General features: G+C 33.5%; 1 protein-coding gene across 1 annotated transcript in view; it reads right to left on the bottom strand.

The window, feature by feature from the left end:
* Positions 1-7: 7 nt before the first annotated feature.
* The window catches only part of LOC106870164 (eukaryotic peptide chain release factor GTP-binding subunit ERF3A), a 25,718-nt gene continuing 7,842 nt past the window's right edge, over positions 8-17,883 (bottom strand). Inside the window, exons 4-14 of the mRNA XM_014916163.2 lie at positions 17,185-17,218; positions 16,630-16,707; positions 14,366-14,546; positions 14,122-14,276; positions 12,972-13,212; positions 10,318-10,398; positions 8,624-8,725; positions 8,255-8,326; positions 8,006-8,095; positions 5,028-5,199; positions 8-1,303 (exon numbers count right to left, since the gene is read on the bottom strand). Coding sequence (XP_014771649.1) covers positions 1,257-1,303; positions 5,028-5,199; positions 8,006-8,095; positions 8,255-8,326; positions 8,624-8,725; positions 10,318-10,398; positions 12,972-13,212; positions 14,122-14,276; positions 14,366-14,546; positions 16,630-16,707; positions 17,185-17,218 — 1,253 coding nt within the window. The 3' untranslated portion in view covers positions 8-1,256. The remainder of the gene's footprint in view (positions 1,304-5,027; positions 5,200-8,005; positions 8,096-8,254; positions 8,327-8,623; positions 8,726-10,317; positions 10,399-12,971; positions 13,213-14,121; positions 14,277-14,365; positions 14,547-16,629; positions 16,708-17,184; positions 17,219-17,883) is intronic.

Here is a 17,883-nt window from a genome sequence, read left to right as displayed (position 1 = left end):
CAAATAATGAAGCTCAAATTTTTAATAACAAGTTCATAAAGACTCATAAACCTCCTGCAACTGCTGCTATCACCAGTTAACAAACAATATTAATTTCAGAAAGAAAACAAACTCTTATGGAGGTTTCAAAATAAATGTATCTCTTCTCTTGCACATAAGAATAAGGAACAGGATAATTTGCATAGGCATTCAATAGAGCCACTAGAAACCCATTAGATTTCTTGCTAAGCATATATGTTTAAAAAAAAAACAAACAAAAAAAAAAACGGGGATATAAAATTGCAAGGCTTGCTATGGTTTGCAGTCCAGCTGAAGACCAAATTGAAGCATTAGCCTCTTGATGAGAAAGGCATCTTAAAAACTGTCATTGAAATTAATCCGCTTTTGGATCTAAAAATTTTATAATAAAACCCATGTAGTGAGTATTTGATGTAATCAAATGAAAACATGTTTAAAGAGAATGGGGATTAAAATGACTACTGCTTATAGCCTTGAAGATTTTGCTAGTAAACATTGTTTACATCAGGCACAAGGTTTGTTTTAATGATACCCAGTTCATTTTCATCAGCTTCAGAATGTAACTGGTAGATATCTAACTGATCCTGGAGGGATTAAAAGTTAAAAAATGAACCTTTATAGGATTTAATCTCACACGGGACCTCACTAAATTAGACACCATAGAGTTTGTAGTCTGGCTCTCAAAACACCTGTTCCAATCTAATAGTAAAAAGTCAATTTATGGCTGTTTACGCAATTTTGTATTGATCTCACAAAGATTACATGAAACATGTTACTTGCAACAGCTTTTGTATACTACAGTAGTTAATTTATCAAATTAAAATACTTTAAATTAAAATTACCCCTAATAAAATTATGTACTGTAAAGTTACTGTTAGAAATGGTAGTACATTTTTAAAACAAGAAATGAGAAGCTGAAAGACCTTACAAATGAAATTTAGGACTGGAAGCATGAATGGGGATGGGAGGGAGTGCTGAAGAAAGAAATGTCTTAATTTAGGAAGGATTCATAGTAATTTAAATTTCCTTTATTATTTCTTTATTAACAGACAGCAGATAAAAACTGCTCTCCTGCATGAATTTAACTATGCAAACATCGCTGTTTGCTACATTGTTCATGTCAGTCTTCAATTAGCGTACCACTTCATCATATACATTCCCATTCCAAAAACAGGAATTTATGAGTGTTGGCTTTCCAAGTTCTTCCAAAATACATTAATGTATTCTTATTTTCTATTTTAGTCTCTTATAACTTTCAAAACTTTTCCAATGGCAATAGTTTTACCTGTTAGAAAGAAAAGCAATTATTACAAAATGTTTAACAGTTTATGAGAACAAGATTAACAAACCATATAAATGAAGTGATATACTGTAGCAAATATTTTAAGAAAACCATGATGTGTACATCAGTCAGTATTAACTTGTTACAAAGATTTCAGTATTTAAACGCTGGTACACATTTCATATACTTCAAATACACAAAATTAAGCACACCTTATAAATGCAAAAATGATCAATTTTATAGCAAGAAAAGTAGATTTGAAAGAATTTCCCCCCATCAGTATTCATAGGATTAAAAGGATAATTCAAATGGAAAGTAAATGCATCACTTAATGTGGTGAAGAAGAAAAAACATGGACACTTTTTCTTTGTGTATCTGACAAACCTCATTTGATATTCTACTATTCCAAGTTGGCACCAATTAGTTAACGTATTTATGACTGAGCACAACTAAGTCTTCTGTATGATCTTGTTTGAGCAGTTACTTTTTACAGCTGAATGTTGTTCAAACATGATGAGTAGAACTTATTCCCGCTAGGTATATATACATTCAATACCCTAAATAGTTGGCACACCAATTTACAATTTTATCCAACATATACTCGCTGACAGCCATCATGAAAATGTAACCTCCACAATACAAGTTTATCAGTTTTGTATTTCTATTCATAACGGAAACTTATACTAACTGTAAAACATACAATTGTTACTAGCTTCTGGCATATATAATACCAATATGAGACTTCCCTTGCACATAACTAACCCTAAAGATATATTTGAAGGTTATCTTCAGGATTTTGAGTATACAAAGGAAAATATAAAAAAAAACCCTGAAGACAAAGAACGATTAATGGCATGCTGTAATCAACCATAAGAGCTTTCAGCACCAACACAAAAAGTGATACAAATAAAGTTTGCATTTATCGCAGCTTCTGTGAGATATTGGATACATCTGATATGAACAGAGAGATGAAAGTCCTTCACGTATGTTAGATTGAAAAGAAATATATCTGCCACTAACTTACCATGACTGAACTTTTAGCTTATAAAAAGTCAGTTTCTAGGAAATGTTTTGGACAGAAAATTTAGGACTTCATTGCTAGCCTACTAATGCATCACTGTATCCTCCTAAGAAGAATCCATGGCTTGACATTAGTTGCTCATGCACTATTTCTCATAGATCAACATAATGGGTAAAGTTTGATTAGTTATAAGGGCTACTTAAATTGTCAAAATGCAGGTTTGTGGCAATTCACACAAAGGCTATGTGAACAGTTTACTCTTCTATGTGGAAGAAAAATCACTATGTTCCTGAAGTAAACATGGTAGCATTGTTATAGACCTGTCCCTCAATTTATTACTAGTAAGGTATGTACAATCAAATGGAAATTCTGTAATGCAATATGGAGTAGTTATCACCAGACACCTTTGAAAAGGCTACTAGCCCCAGTGATAATATCTTTACAACAAATGTTGAGTAGTAAAGGTGATGTTCCTATTTCAACTGTGATAACAGAAAATTTGCTATGAGAACTGTGCGCTATGCTGGAAAACACATTCCTAAACTTGGGGAGGTGTACTAATTGTAGATGAAGCCATTTTTGTAGCAGTCCAAACCATGTTAATTCAAGTAATTAAATTCTTTAAAAAAAAAAAAAGTTTAGTTTCTTTTCGGACAAATCTCATACACGAAATAAATTACTAATATGTGAGAGTAGTGATCATATATTATCAACAAAGCAAAGCCAACTAGGCATTTTTCAGGAATATCAAACCCATCATTCGAATGTATGTACAATTTTTTATATCTATACCTATATCTGACAGGCAGATAATGTAACTCATAAGCTATACAAAATAACTGTATTTGATTACACTTAACATTCTGAACTCAAATCCTGCCAAGGTCAATTTTAACATTCATCATACAAAATCGAATGCAATCACTAATAAAAGAGCACTACATTTTGGTAGATTTAATTTCTAATTATCAATAAGTTTGGTTCAAACAATGAACAATTATTTCTAAGGACAATATTCTAATCTATACAGATACATTTCCAGTTGTTGCAATTTGAAGTTATTTACTTTTATTTTTCAGCAACAGCAGCCATATTACAATGATAGTAGTGTGCTTATTTTTTTTTTTTAATCAACATGTTAAAAAAAAAAAAAAATCAATAAAGGGGAAATAACTAAGAATTTTTGGCACACACTATCCCCATTATTATATGTACAACCTTGATTTTGCAAACTTTCCACAAGACTAAACTGGTTTGACAACTTGGAAAAAGGGTGTTGAGGTCATACAAGCATTGGGAGGTATCTACTTCTGAGTCTTTTACATGAACTCTCAGCAAATTCAATATTCAACCTTTGTTACAATACTTCTATAGAATTTGAATTTTATTCTTTGTGAGCGAAAAGTATTCAAAATCCAGTTAATTCAAGTGATACAGGCATTTCTCGACATATTCTGTAACATAGGCATTACATAACTTGCTATTTAACAAGAAAAAATGCTGAAGTTATCAACTAGCCTACATAACTGTATATATCTTTATATAGTGCTTAGCCAGTTGCTCCTGCTTCAGTTCACTATTCTATTTGGAATTAATCCATTCTATCTGGTCTGAAGCCATTTATTACTGTAGACTTCAAAACCCTCTTCACAGCAAAAAGATAAAACGCAGAATACTGAGCAAGCAATACAGACTGAGAGTCAAGACTATTGAAAAGGTTGTAAGATGCAACAAAAATTTTAGGAAAATAAGAAATAAGTGGAAATTTTACTGGTGAGTGTGTTAAATTATCAGGCACAAAAAGAAAATGACTCTCCCCAGACACAATAGAATGTGCTTCAACACACAAACTCACAAAGAATCTTGCAAACCAAATCCAAAAACGAAATACACGAGTTGTGGAATTCTGCTTTGGGCTTTGATCCCACTGTGCAGTACCTTGTGCAAGTATCTTCTGCAATAGCCTCAGAAGTAAGATGGAAACAGGGAGCTCTTTGACCAGAATGTTCTAGTTTTTGGGTGTCACACCATTACAGACAATGTAATAGTCCATTCTGTTACAGTGGCTTCTAAGCCACCACCTTTGAGGATCCTAGAAAGGGTATGGAGTTTTCTTTCCTCCTTTGACTAACAAAAGTAGTATCATATGAAAAATGCAGATACTATTCCCAGAGGTTTCAAAACAGAAAATCAAGCAATGTGACATTGATATCCAAAATCTCATCTGAGAGTAAGACAACATTAATAAAAATTCTTTATCTTCTACATCTTTCATATCTAAACATTGTTCTTATGACTTACACCATAAATCTTTTTTGAGAAGAAAAACTCAATGTCCACTGAATACAGATTGAACACTTCATTCTTCCACACTTTTCAGCCTATACATTTTAGCATCGTGTTTGGATACAGAATGAGGCTAAACTTGGCAATATCATCCACACTGACAACACGGTCCCCCCCCCCTTTAAACATGAGCATTTCAGAATCTCTTCCCTGGCCCATTAAAGTACTATAATAGGGACAAACAAATTTAATAAAAAGGAAAGGAATATTTTATTTAATATCCAACAAGTAAAATTCACAACTTATATGCCAAGTGAGGAACATTATCCATCACAATTCAATAATATAAGGTAGTTTATAAATACAGAAAGATAAGAGACAATAAAATATATAAAAAATAAAAGCCTCAAATAACTTTACCTTCATCTCTAAGAGTGAACCGTCCCATTTGTGGAAAATCCTTGAAGGATTCTAAGCAAATCATCCCACCATTTACTTGTATTCGAGCAAGGCCAACTTGGTCTTGTTTTATAAATCTGGGTTTAAGTTGAGTTTTTTCACCAGTCTTCTTGTCAACCAAACATAATAAATGCTATAAAGAAAATGTCTGGATATATAATACAAATAAAAATTGCTAATGGGGTTAGTTTGATTAATGTAAATTGGCATAGTGGTATAAATTTTAGTCTGTTGCTGTTTGTGATCAAACACACTAGATAAATCCATTGTACATCTACCCTTTAAGCTTACAATTAAAAAAATTTATGAGAGTATATTTGAACAAAAAGTCTAGACAGTCACTCCAAAAATCAAACCATTAGTTTAAGAACAAGAGTTTTTAAAGTTAAAAAAAAAAATTTGTTTAAGCATCATTGTAAGAAACAATAGTATTAAAACACCTTGTAGTAAAAGAAAAATCCATATTTGGAGGATATAAAAATGACATTCCAGTCTTGTATAAAAAGCACACTAGAAGCAAATTAACAAGCTAACAGGTTCAAAAGCACAAAATATTGCAAGCAAAAGATATGAAATAAGTTATTGCCTAGGGCCCTAGCTCAACAAAAGTAAAGAATAAAAATTCTAAAATCCAGCAGGAGACTCATTCTGAAGCATCAGAAGGTATGATTCAGAACCAATTCAAATTATTTCTCAATTGTCAAAAAAAAAACAAAACAAGATTGTTTTACTCATATATTTTTGTGTATTTGATATTTCTTTCATTTGTAAAAGAAATTGTGACAGGATTGAAGCATGTTGGACAAGTTCTTGCATAAATGCTTACCTCTTTCCTCACTATATTTGTGTATCATACTATTTCTCCTCTTCAACTCTTTCCCACAGTATTTCCTTCAAGCATCTTCATATCTCTTACCACATGACACTATTTTCCCTTCTCCTTTCATATACATCTTCTATCCCTCTTTATCTCTTTTTCTGCCTTCAGACTCTTTTATTCCATCTTGTTCCACACTCACATATTCTCATTCTCTCCATCAGTCCAAATCTGTTTTTTTAAAATCATTTTCAATCTACTGCCTGATGCTATTTATAGTTCACTGTAAGTTCAGCATCATAGACTAAGGTTGAAAGTCTACATGGTGAAGATGTGAACTGCAAGCTTTATTCATGGGGCCATTTGGTACCATAGTTTTGTTTTTATTTGGCAACACATCACAACTACTAAAACTTTGTTTGACTTTCTGCTTTACCCTATGGGATATGATGGTGAGTGAAAGTGTTTATACAGTTCTATATTTAAGAGATGAGGAATTATGTACATTATCTACATTTGACAGATATTTGTCCTCATCTTGTTTGTTGTTAACACGTTTCAGCTGATATACCCTCCAGCCTTGGGGAAATTTTGAACCTGGGTTCTCATTTCTAAGGTATTTTTCAATATCATTATTATTATTCAGGTCACTGCCTGGAATCGAACTCGGAATCTTGGGGTTAGTAGCCCGTGCTCTTAACCACTACGCCATGTGCTGTAGTGGTTTATGTTGATCAGTTTTAACTGAAAAGATGTAATGCATCTCCCTCTCTACCTGTATGTGTATATTTCTTCATGCAGGTTTACTTTTAGTGTCCAAAAGTACTACTAACAAAACAGGTTCAAGGTCCAGTCAGCATCTAAACAGCTACACAAGACAGTTGTGTGAATAGGTGGAAATATCTTATGGATGAGATCTCGTATCAAGCACCAGACATCCTACTGCAAACTACCCCAATAACACAAGACACCTTTAAGTTGACACATTGTAAAGAACCATGATGGTTATTTTGGAGTGCTTGGTAGCTATCAATGTGTTTCTAAGAATGAAATAAAAAGGGCAGCAAACAACAAAATTATGTAGCACCATCAAGGAAATTACTGTGCTTAATATACAGAGGAAGAGTAGGCAGAAACTATGTATGGAGTACACAGAGTGAATTATGTTTGCATAAGAGATATATTGGAGCCACAGTTAAGCTGACAGTGAATAAAGACTGTGAGAATTGATACAGAGTCTCAAATTGCTCTGCTTAATAAAATTAAGATTTTAAACACCATTTGCTGAGAAAGAATTATGAACAAAAAATTTCTCTCAAAAACCCATTACCAGTTTTTAAGAAAGGTTTGGTGTATGTCTGTTTGAGAACGATTGATCTAGATGAACTTATCAGTAGGGAAAGAAGTTACTTTGAAAGCATAGCAGCCACAATAAGAAAGGGGGAAAAGTTTAGGAGTTATTTACTGTTTGCTACAAGAGGACTCTTTAGACATGAAGGGTTATGTATGCTTGTGTATGAAGACTGGAGAGAAATGAAACCAGCAGGATCTATTGGATGTGAAATGTTAAGTGTACATCATCAATGTGAGATGAGGAAAAAACTGTAGAAGAGGAATCAGATAAGTGCACAAGAGAACACCACTAGAAAGGACAAAATGGGTATGCATGGAAACAGCTAGGTAAAGAAGTGCCAGGAAATCTAAGTGGTAAAACTGAAGAGAAAGACCAAAGATAGGTGAAAATTGGTCCTCACAAAGATGACAAAGGAATGCAACAATTGGCAAGGCACTGTGTTAGAGAGGACCTATCCAAACCATACAAATATGGAAAAAATAGGTAAACAGATTGCAAATATAAAAGATTTTTTATTTTGAGAACAAGGATGTAGAAATACCGAAATTGCAAGAAACATCTAGGATATGTTTAATAATAAAGGACAAGGAAAATCAAATTAAGACTGAAATGAATGGAGAACTTAAAATATGTGAATGATCCTTTATGTTGGACATGAGGTACATGGGCGACACCAGTTCATATCTATATAAAGAGAGAGAACTTCAATGAACGGCACAAAATTATTTCTAGAAAGTTTAAAACAGGAGAGAGAAAAACCAAACTTACTTTGATTGTTATTTCTTCTGCACAGGCATGGATATGAAGAATAGCACTGTAACCAGCACAAATAATAGATTTGTGTTCTAAGATGACAATCTGTTAAATTAAGACAAAGAAGACATTCTATATCTAACTCAAGTTTATCATTCTTTTCAACATGTAAAATAAAATACTAGCAAAAATAATAATTATATAATAAATTCAAAAGTGTAAAAATTTATATAAATTAGAAATTGACAAAATTAAAACATTAACCTGAGCATCAAATGTTTTCCCTGTATGGCATACATTATCTGGAGAACATATCACAAAACCTGGAGAGACATCCTAAATAAAAAGAAAATATAGAATATAAAATTATGGAATACTTCTGTATAAACAAGAAAATAGTATGAAGGAATTAATCTGAACAGTTTAGTGTGTTATTCTTTGAAATTCACACCAAAAGTTTAATTTACATAATACAGTCCAAGAAATTCTAATGTAACAAGATAAGTCATATGTTTTATAAGGAAACAAATCTGACATCATCAAGGCAAGTTGCAATGTTTTGTAATGACATGTGGAAAATGCTGAAGACCAGATATTTCCGAAATGAATACACAAGGAATAAAAGTATGCTACCTCTTCTTCAACCCCTTGAAGCTTTATTTTTACATTTTCTCCAGCACTAGTGGCATCCGTTTCAATATCGTCAGACCATAACTGCATAATCTTAACAGGAACCTGAAATGATAAAATATCAGAAATTTAAATCCCAAATGTATCACATTTCATCGGATAGATGTATCACTAACATATTTGGTGTATCTAATTTTTAACATGAAAAACAGCTGTAATTTCTGCTGAAAATAACCTCAGCAAAATGATAGGTATCAATTGGATGCTACATGATTAATATTTATCTTTCACATAAAAAGCATTAATTATATGTTTTTAAAAAACTTATTCCACTAAAATCATCTGTGCAACCTTGAGAGAAAAACTTTTGATAAGTACTTTAAATGGCACATAAGCAGTAACAATATTCTGGACAGCAAAGGTTCTCATAAAAAGTACAATGTCATAGATCAAATTTCTCTAAGACTGAAACATCTAAATAATTAGTTAAACCATTTAGATAGAAAATTATGAGGAGTCAACCAAGACTAATGTACCAGTTCAAAACATTGAGGTGAAGAATACAAGAAATGAATGCACACTGATAACCCATGGCTTCCATATATATCATTGTTTTAATGATCACTTTTCAATGCTTGCATGGGTCAGGCATAACTTACCAAGGGAAATCTTTGTGACAGTATTTCTTGTGGCCAGACATGCTCTCAGAGATGATTGGAAATGAATGGTATTGCTTGTATGAGATGTTGCTCATTTACAACTATCACTTGATGCCAAGACAAAGAAACCCAATACAAATATACATACACACATCATCATTTAACACCTGTTTTCCATGCTGGCATGGTTTCTACAGCTGGATGCCCTTCCCAATGCCAACCACTCCAAGAATGAATTGGGTGCTTTTTACAGGCATTGCTCACGATTACATTCTCACTTGGCTTGACAGGTCTTCTGAAGCATGGTATACTCCCAAAGATTTTAGTCATTTGTCACTGCCACTGTGAGGCCTAAAGTCCAAAGGGTGCCTTTTATGTGCTACTGGCACAGGTGTCATTTACGCAACACTGGCTTGACAGCTGTCCTCAAGCACAACATATTGCCCAACATTCAAAGGGTGCATTTTATGTGCCAGCTACATGACACTGGCATCAGCCATGACTGCAATTTCACATGGCTTGATGGGTTTTATATATATATATATACATACATACACACAAACTTTCAGCTTTTGCTAGTGAAATCCACTTACAGCCTTTGGCCAACCTGAGAATATAGTAGACACTAGCTCAAAATACTGCAGTGGAGCTGCCTACACACACATATGGTGCAGCCTCCTGGCTTCCCAGACCCCCAGTCGAACCATCCAACCCATGCCAGCATGGAAAATGGACCTTAAACGATGATGATGGTAATAGTCTGACCCATGCAAGCATGGGAAAGATGTTAAGACAAGGCATGGCTGTGTAATAAGTTTGCCTCTTAACCACATAGAATGGGGTTCAGTCCCACTGCATGGCACCTGGGGCAAGTGTCTTCTACTATAGCCTTAAGCTGAAAGAAACCCGTGTCTGTCCTCCTACCACTGCTTGACAACTGGTGCTGGTATGTTTAGCTCCCTGTAACCAAGCACAGCTGGACGAAAGAGAGTAAGTACCAGGTTTAAAAGAAAAACTGAAAAGATAATTGATACTTACTTTATTAGGCATGAGGCATAGAGTTTGATTTTTTGATAAACTGCCAGATTCAACCTTTCCAATAACAATTGTTCCCATATCCTATTAAAAAAAAATAAAGAAAAACATGCAATATCCTATGAAAACAATTATGAAAAATATTTTATTGAAGAGGTGGGGGAGAATATCTGACATTAACTTATCTAACCCTTTCACACTTAAATGAAATTCAAGTATATTTGTTTACCAATAATTCAGTGAAGCCAAACTGCTTTCATACTTATTTCACTTTTACATAAGTCAAATAAAGCAAAAGTGCACTGGGTAGGTGGGACCCATAAATCTTGCACATATTACTGACAAATGTAAATATTTAAGAACACAGCAACTAATGACAGAAACAAAGTACAATACAATTAAGGTATTTTCGTTTAGTTGGAGGTGGTCATGGCATGAATTCACAGATCTTGGACAGGTGAAAACAATGTGGTTGGTGTTCAATTTTCTTTATAGGCCTTGGCCAGTTTTGCGATTATAGGGTAGTGGGGGAATCTGAATTTGAAGGGCCCACAAGCTATAGGGCATATTATGGTGCCAGGATATACCAAGGATGATGAAATGAAAGAAATATTATTATGGGTATTAGACAGTTACCCAGAATTACAAATTACTGGAGCAATCAGAAACCTTTTGGTGATCAGTATGTTTCCAGTATTATAATCCGAATACGATTTGTGAAACTGAACCAGTATTTACATGTGAGAGACACTAGCAGTACCCCAGTACGTGGAGAACCAAACTTTGATCCTTTATTTAGAATAAGACCCCTCATTGACTGTGTTCAAAATGCATATAAAACATTTTACAACCCTGAGAGATACTTATCTGTTGATGAGGGCATGGTGGAGTATAAAGGAAGTATATGCCAGGAAAGCCCACGAAATGGGGGATCAGAGTTTGGAAAATTTGTGGGTGCTGCTGTGGATTTAGCTTTCAGATGAGGAAAAGAGACAATGTTAGTCAGCATGGCCTAGGGTATGATGTGGTCTGGAGTTCACTTCCATACCATAACCAGGGCCATATATTATTTTTTGACTGATTTTTTAGTTTGGTCAAACTTGCAGCGGATTTAGAAGCTGTGGCAACGTATACTTGTGCTGCAGTAATTGCTAGTAGAAAAGGGGTGCTGTTGGATTAAAAAAAAAAAAAGTGAAATAATCCAACAGTAGAAAGGAAATCTGCTAGCGACTGCAGAGATAAGAGGCAGATAAATTTTCTATCTAACATTGCACAACCATGTGTAGATGAAAATGGCATCCTGTTTGTGAACCTTAATTATAACAGGTACAAGGGCGGTGTGGATCGGCTGAACCAGATCATTATCCGGTTGGTAGACCGGGTAATAAATAGTGGCGATAGCTGGTTTGGTATATAGTAAACATGAGCATTGTAAATGCATTTATATTATATACCAAATCAGGAGGGTTCGCAAGCAATGCGACATCTGCAGTTCCGAGCAGATGTAGCAACGCAGTTGAGGGCAGGTTATTCCTCCAAAAAAAATAACTGCAGGAAGGAAATGCAAAGCCTGCCAGAGAGATCTTCCTCCGAGTTCAGCTGATCTACATAAATTAGAAAAAATCGGGGGTCGCAAAGGCAGTGCCGTGAATGTCTACATCAACAAAGATAAACTCCCAGTGGATGGCCAGTTGAAACATCTTTCCAATGTGCATTCTGCAAGGTTGCAGTATGTAGAGTGGGATGTTTTACAATTTTCTATGATAGAAATATTGTGTGAATATTGCTTGTATATATGTGTAATTAGATTGTATAAATATTTTTCAAATTTACTTAGCTTTACTTGTAAACCTTTATTATATATGCTCCCATGTATTCATGTATGTGTGTGAGTATATTTCATTTAGTTGATGTATTTAATTTTCTAGTTTTCCTCTAAAACAAATTCCAATATTTCAGTTTATTTTAGCTTTATGGTACACCTGTTCTGTGCATTAAATTCAACTGATAATCTAGTGATGTGCACAATTCTTCTATATCAAAATGTTGTTGCATACCCAATTAAATATTAGCTGATGACTCATTATGTTCCAAATATTCACATTAATATGTTAAGTAAAAACGTTACAGTTGTTTAATGAAACTAGTCTAAATTAATGATTATTTTAGAATTTAACTGAAACTCATGAGGGGTGTATTTTGGTCAGAAATATAGTAATGAAAGGGTTAAGAGACAAAACAGTCAACCGTTAGTGGCTAGGAAATGGTAAATAAACAAGACTGGAAAAGAAAATCCGAGCCTGAGCAGCTGGAAGTTTTTATCACTCATGTTCAAGTGAGAGACGTTATATAGGCACACACTGCATATAATAAATGAAATTGGGAGGCTTGGAGAGCAGAGATGGTTTGAGATTAAGTGGCTTCCATAGGGAGTATGTAGGATAGTGGACTGAAGTCCACGGATAATGGTTTAGAATTTAACTGCTTAACACACAACCATTTCAGTTTGACTTGGGTATTTTAAGTACTCCATCATTAAGTAATTCTGACCTCTAAAAAATCAACTATACCATTTTAATTGCAGTCATCGTGAACATTTTTCCAATATAACATAATTGAGAGTTTGGGGGGGGGGTTGGGAAAAATCAAAATAATACCTTGTATCTATCAACAACTGGTACCCTTACAGGGCCATCTGAAGCTCTGTTTAGTGAGGGCATATCATCTAAATATTGGATTAATGCTGGCCCTCGGAACCATGGACACACTTCTTCTGATACTACATCTTTAAGGAAAGCACCAGTTAATCCTGACACTGGCATAAAATAAATATCTGTTTTTGGATTAAAGCCACATTTTCTTAGGTAAGGTATAAGCTTATCATGACATTCATTGTACCTACAAGAAAAAGAAAAAAAAAAAGAACCTACTAAATTAAGTTCTTGCGATCCATTAAAGACAATACAGACGAAACTGGTCTAGTCATACAAGAATTACACTCTTAACAGAACTGATATTTTAATCCATGAGAATCAACAGTAAACAGAAATTAAAGAGTCTCTACATCTTTAATTACCAACTGGATTGTAATTTTTCGGAATTACATCTGGCCCTTATAATTTAGTTTGTTAAAGTTCTTTATATTTTCAGTTCACAAAAATACTCAAGTGCATCATAATTAAAATAGTGTACACATGTTAATAAGAGTTCCTGTATCTCCAAATCTATGAAACAGTTGTGGTAACAAATTAAAATATTAAACATGCCAAGATTCATTAAGACAATCTCCTAAGCTTAAAAAAATCCAAAGCAATGAGAAGCTGTAAAATGAATCTTTTTGTTAACCTATCTCAAACAACACACTGCCTAGGTTCCAATTACTTTTCAAGTAACCAAAGATTTAAAGAATAAGCAGCAAAATATTTGTTTAAAACCTAAATATTAAACTTGTGTTTGGAGCACAACTAAATATTACACAAATATAGAATGAAATTCTTACCACAAAACTAAGATATTACTTCAGTTTAATGTAAATGTAATTAAATTTTTTAAAAATAAAATACACTTTAAATATGATCAGGATTATCAGGTTAGTATTTAACAAAATCTGTACCCATTCATAGCAACAATTCCTTTTTTCATAAATTCAATGTATATTAGATTGATAAAGCCAAATTGCAAAGCTTTTCTACCGATTCAAAAAGTGACCATCATTTGGCATTTCCTTTTTCACTGAATGCTATGAAATAGAAGCTAATATTCAAGACATTAATAACTTTCTCTACCAACATAAATAAGCTACTGTACCGTTTTTCTGACCATTCTACTGTTGGGTCATCCATTTTATTTATGAGAACAACTAAATGTTTCACACCAGCTGTCTTCGCTAACATTGCATGTTCTCTTGTTTGTCCACCCCTTTCAAATCCAGTTTCAAATTCACCCTTTCTGGCAGAAATCACCTAAAAGATGAAAATAAAATAAAATATCACAAAATGTTATGAGAGAGAGAAAGAGAGAAGAAAGAGAAAAAAAGTAAAGAAAAACTCACAAGAATAGCCATATCAGCTTGCGCAGCACCACCAATCATATTTGGTACAAAGCTTTTATGACCTGGAGCATCTAAAATGGTAAAATGTTTTTTTTCAGTCTCAAAATATGCTCGTCCAACTTCCACAGTTTTCCCCTTTTCACGTTCCTCTAAATTTGTATCCAAAGCCCAGGATAAATACCTTTGAAAAAAGAAAACACAAAACAGTAATATTTTGCTTAGCGAGTTTGGTAGTAAATACAAACAAAAACCAATATATTTCATAGAAAGGATATGATTCCTGTACAGCCTAGAAGCAAAATCTATGGAAGTGGGGGAATATTTCACATTTGTCTGTTTAATTACATTATAAAATTTTATAACAATTATTTCAGAATAAAGTGCTCACACAAGACATTTTAGAAATATGTACCTCATGTCAGTAATTACTCAGGTAGGCAGTTGGTGGGTGACCTTTATGTAGTAAAACACAAAAAATAAGCAAAACACAGGTGCGCAACTGAGTTGAAGGCAGATTTACTTCTGCTTTTATAGCACAAAGCAAAGAGTGTTGTAGGAGTGTACTCAGCACATGTACTACAGCAGTACTATGTGCAGTTTAAATACTGAGATTGAAAAGCTGGGGTGAATCATGCCTACCTAATCTACAAAAAAATAAAATATTTTGCATTTTATGCACAGTAATCCGAATAACCTTCATAATTTTATTGAAATAGGTACATATTTTGCTATAAAAAGGAAAATGTTGCTATTGATCCATTTTATTCAAGGTAGGCATTGCCTACCTAGGCAGCATGTCCCTACCAAATGTCTTTCATAAAGCATAGACTTCAATTGTAATAACTACATCGAATGATTATTTTGCCAACTTTTGACCTCAGTGATTTTTGATATGCTCAGTTTAACCATAATGAAGGGTACAAGATCTTTTCTATAAAAGATATTTCTTTACAAAATCCAATCTAAACACTGAATATTGCTGGATGATGGTATTACTGAACTGAGTCAAGCTCCAAAAAGGTTCTTTAATAATAAAAAATGATAAACTTGTTCTATTTAAATAGGTTACCATTAAGCAGCCATTTAGATTTAAAAGGAGTTATAAATTTAACCCTTTAGCATTTAAACCAGCCATATCTGGCCCAAAATGTTCAAACTGGCCCTGCACACCTCCCCTTCTAAAAATAAACTACCGCATTATTAGAATCTTGAAACTACAAGATAATTCATGGTTAATTCAAAACAATGTGAATAGATAAGCATTACATTTAATCTGAATGCTAAAGGGTTAAGAGCAGGCATGACCATGTAGCTAAGAAGTTTGCTTTGTAATCATGCTTAGATCAACCCCACTGTGTGGATGATATTGGTTGGTGCCCTCTACATCATTTAATGTCCGTTGTCCACACTGGCATGGTTTGGACGGTTTGACCAAGGCTGGCAAACTGAGGGCTTGCACCAGATTCCAGCCTGATTTGGAATGGTTTCTATGGCCGAATGCCCTTCCTAATGCCAACAACACCAAGTGTAATGGGTGCCTTTATGTGCCAGTTGTGTGGCATCAGTATCTGCTAGGACTGATTTCACTTGGCTTGCTAGGTTTTCATTGAGTAAAATTTGGCAGAAACTTAAAGAAACCTGCCAGTATACAGGTGTCTATGGAGACTGCGTATTCAGCTGTTTACACTGATTGTAATCAAAGCATTTTTCATATAAATGGTGTTGTTTATTTTCAGTCCTCCATGAATGTATATCCAGCTGTTTGATAAACTGAGGAAATTATTACCTTGCTTGGAAACAGGTGAGATTTGACATCAGGAAAGGCATCTGGCTGTAGAAAATTCTACTTCAGTGAAGTCATGCCTGATCCAAACAAGCATGGGAAAGTAGACATTAAAATGACATTCTATCAAAGTATTCTACTTATTTCAGTCATAGCGGCTATGCTATATCCATTATTATTATTATTATTATACAATGGCTAACTGTGTGAATGCGCATGACTCAATGTTTAGAGAGTCGGATTTACAATTGTGAGATTGATTCATGGACTGGACTAGGTGTTGTGTTCTTGAGCAAGACACTTATTTCATGTTGCTCCAGTTCACTCTACTGTAGAAATGAGTTGAGACATCACTGGTGCCAAGCTTTCTCAACCTTTGCCTTGACAAAATTTGTGGTGCCCCTTCTTGACCGAAGGGAGTCTTTACCTTTTACTATAGCGGTTAATTATTACAAATAATAAAAATAAGGAAATAACTAACCATGTTTCTCTATTCTTTTCTTTAGCTTCTTTTTCATATTTTTCAAGAGTTCTTTTGTCCACCATGCCAGTCAAATACCTGTGTAGTATAAATTAAAAAAAAAGAGGCTATTTTGATGTTTAAAATAAAAATAATTATAAACACAGGAGGTGGAAATTCTGAGTAGTTGGAAGATACTGAATATCTGACATTTATATTCAAGCCATCTTATGGATTTCAATTTTCAGTCATTCTGAACACCTTACTACAGAATAAATACCAACATTCATTCTCATTCCTTTACAACTGAAGCACAAATTCTTCAATGTCACTTGCAGTACTATTCAATTTATATAAAAAAAAAGTCAAAGTTAATTTAGCTTACAAATCAGTTTTTAAAAAAAAATTTTTTAAATTAACTTCATTTATGAAGCCTTTCACCAATAAATTTACATAACTAGAAATAGTAAAATCTGTTGAGAATGCCAAACTGCTAATATGAATACAGATATACCCAATATCATAAAAATCATTCTATTTTCAACAATGAAAACAAGATAAAAACAAAAATCTTACATTATATGACCACCAATTGTGGATTTTCCAGCATCTAAAAGATGAAATGAAAGAAAAAAATTACTCATGGTTACAATAACAAATTTAATGAGATTAAAATGATAGCAATACAAAAGTTATTAGTAACCTATACTAACAATAGTCATTGCATTAAACAAGCTACAGGTGCTAAATTAAATAAAAACAATGAAATATCTGGCAACATTTCCTTACATATCACTTAAAATCCAAAATCTTTCCATGATAATAATATCACCCCCCCCCCCAAGTCAAATTCAATGATCAAATTATAATTGGTAATTTATGCAATACATTTTACTAAGCATCCTTTACAACATAAATTATGCTATTGTATCAAGAATACTGTATATCTTGGCTAACAGATATTTTTACTTGTATCTCAGGAGAGTCATTATGCCAACAATAAATATTGGTTAATCACTTAGCCAATTTACTAAAAATAACAAAAGTAAAACAGAGCCAGTGTGTGTGTGTGTGTGTGTGTGTGTGTGTGTGTGTGTATTACTAGCATAATGAACCGAGATACATCAAAATCTGTTTCAACAGGAGTTCACATCAAGAATCTTGCAAGCCAAATATAGAAACGAGGTATATTTAGCATATTTACTTTAATCCTTCCTAAAAATTCAATTGAGTCTATAATTAAAAGAATTATAATCTCATGTTAGCGAAATGTTA

This window comes from Octopus bimaculoides, chromosome 5 (assembly GCF_001194135.2).
Source record: "Octopus bimaculoides isolate UCB-OBI-ISO-001 chromosome 5, ASM119413v2, whole genome shotgun sequence".
NCBI lineage: Eukaryota > Metazoa > Mollusca > Cephalopoda > Octopoda > Octopodidae > Octopus > Octopus bimaculoides.
Note: the sequence above shows the minus strand (reverse complement) of the source record. Positions and strands in the feature narration are given on the sequence as shown.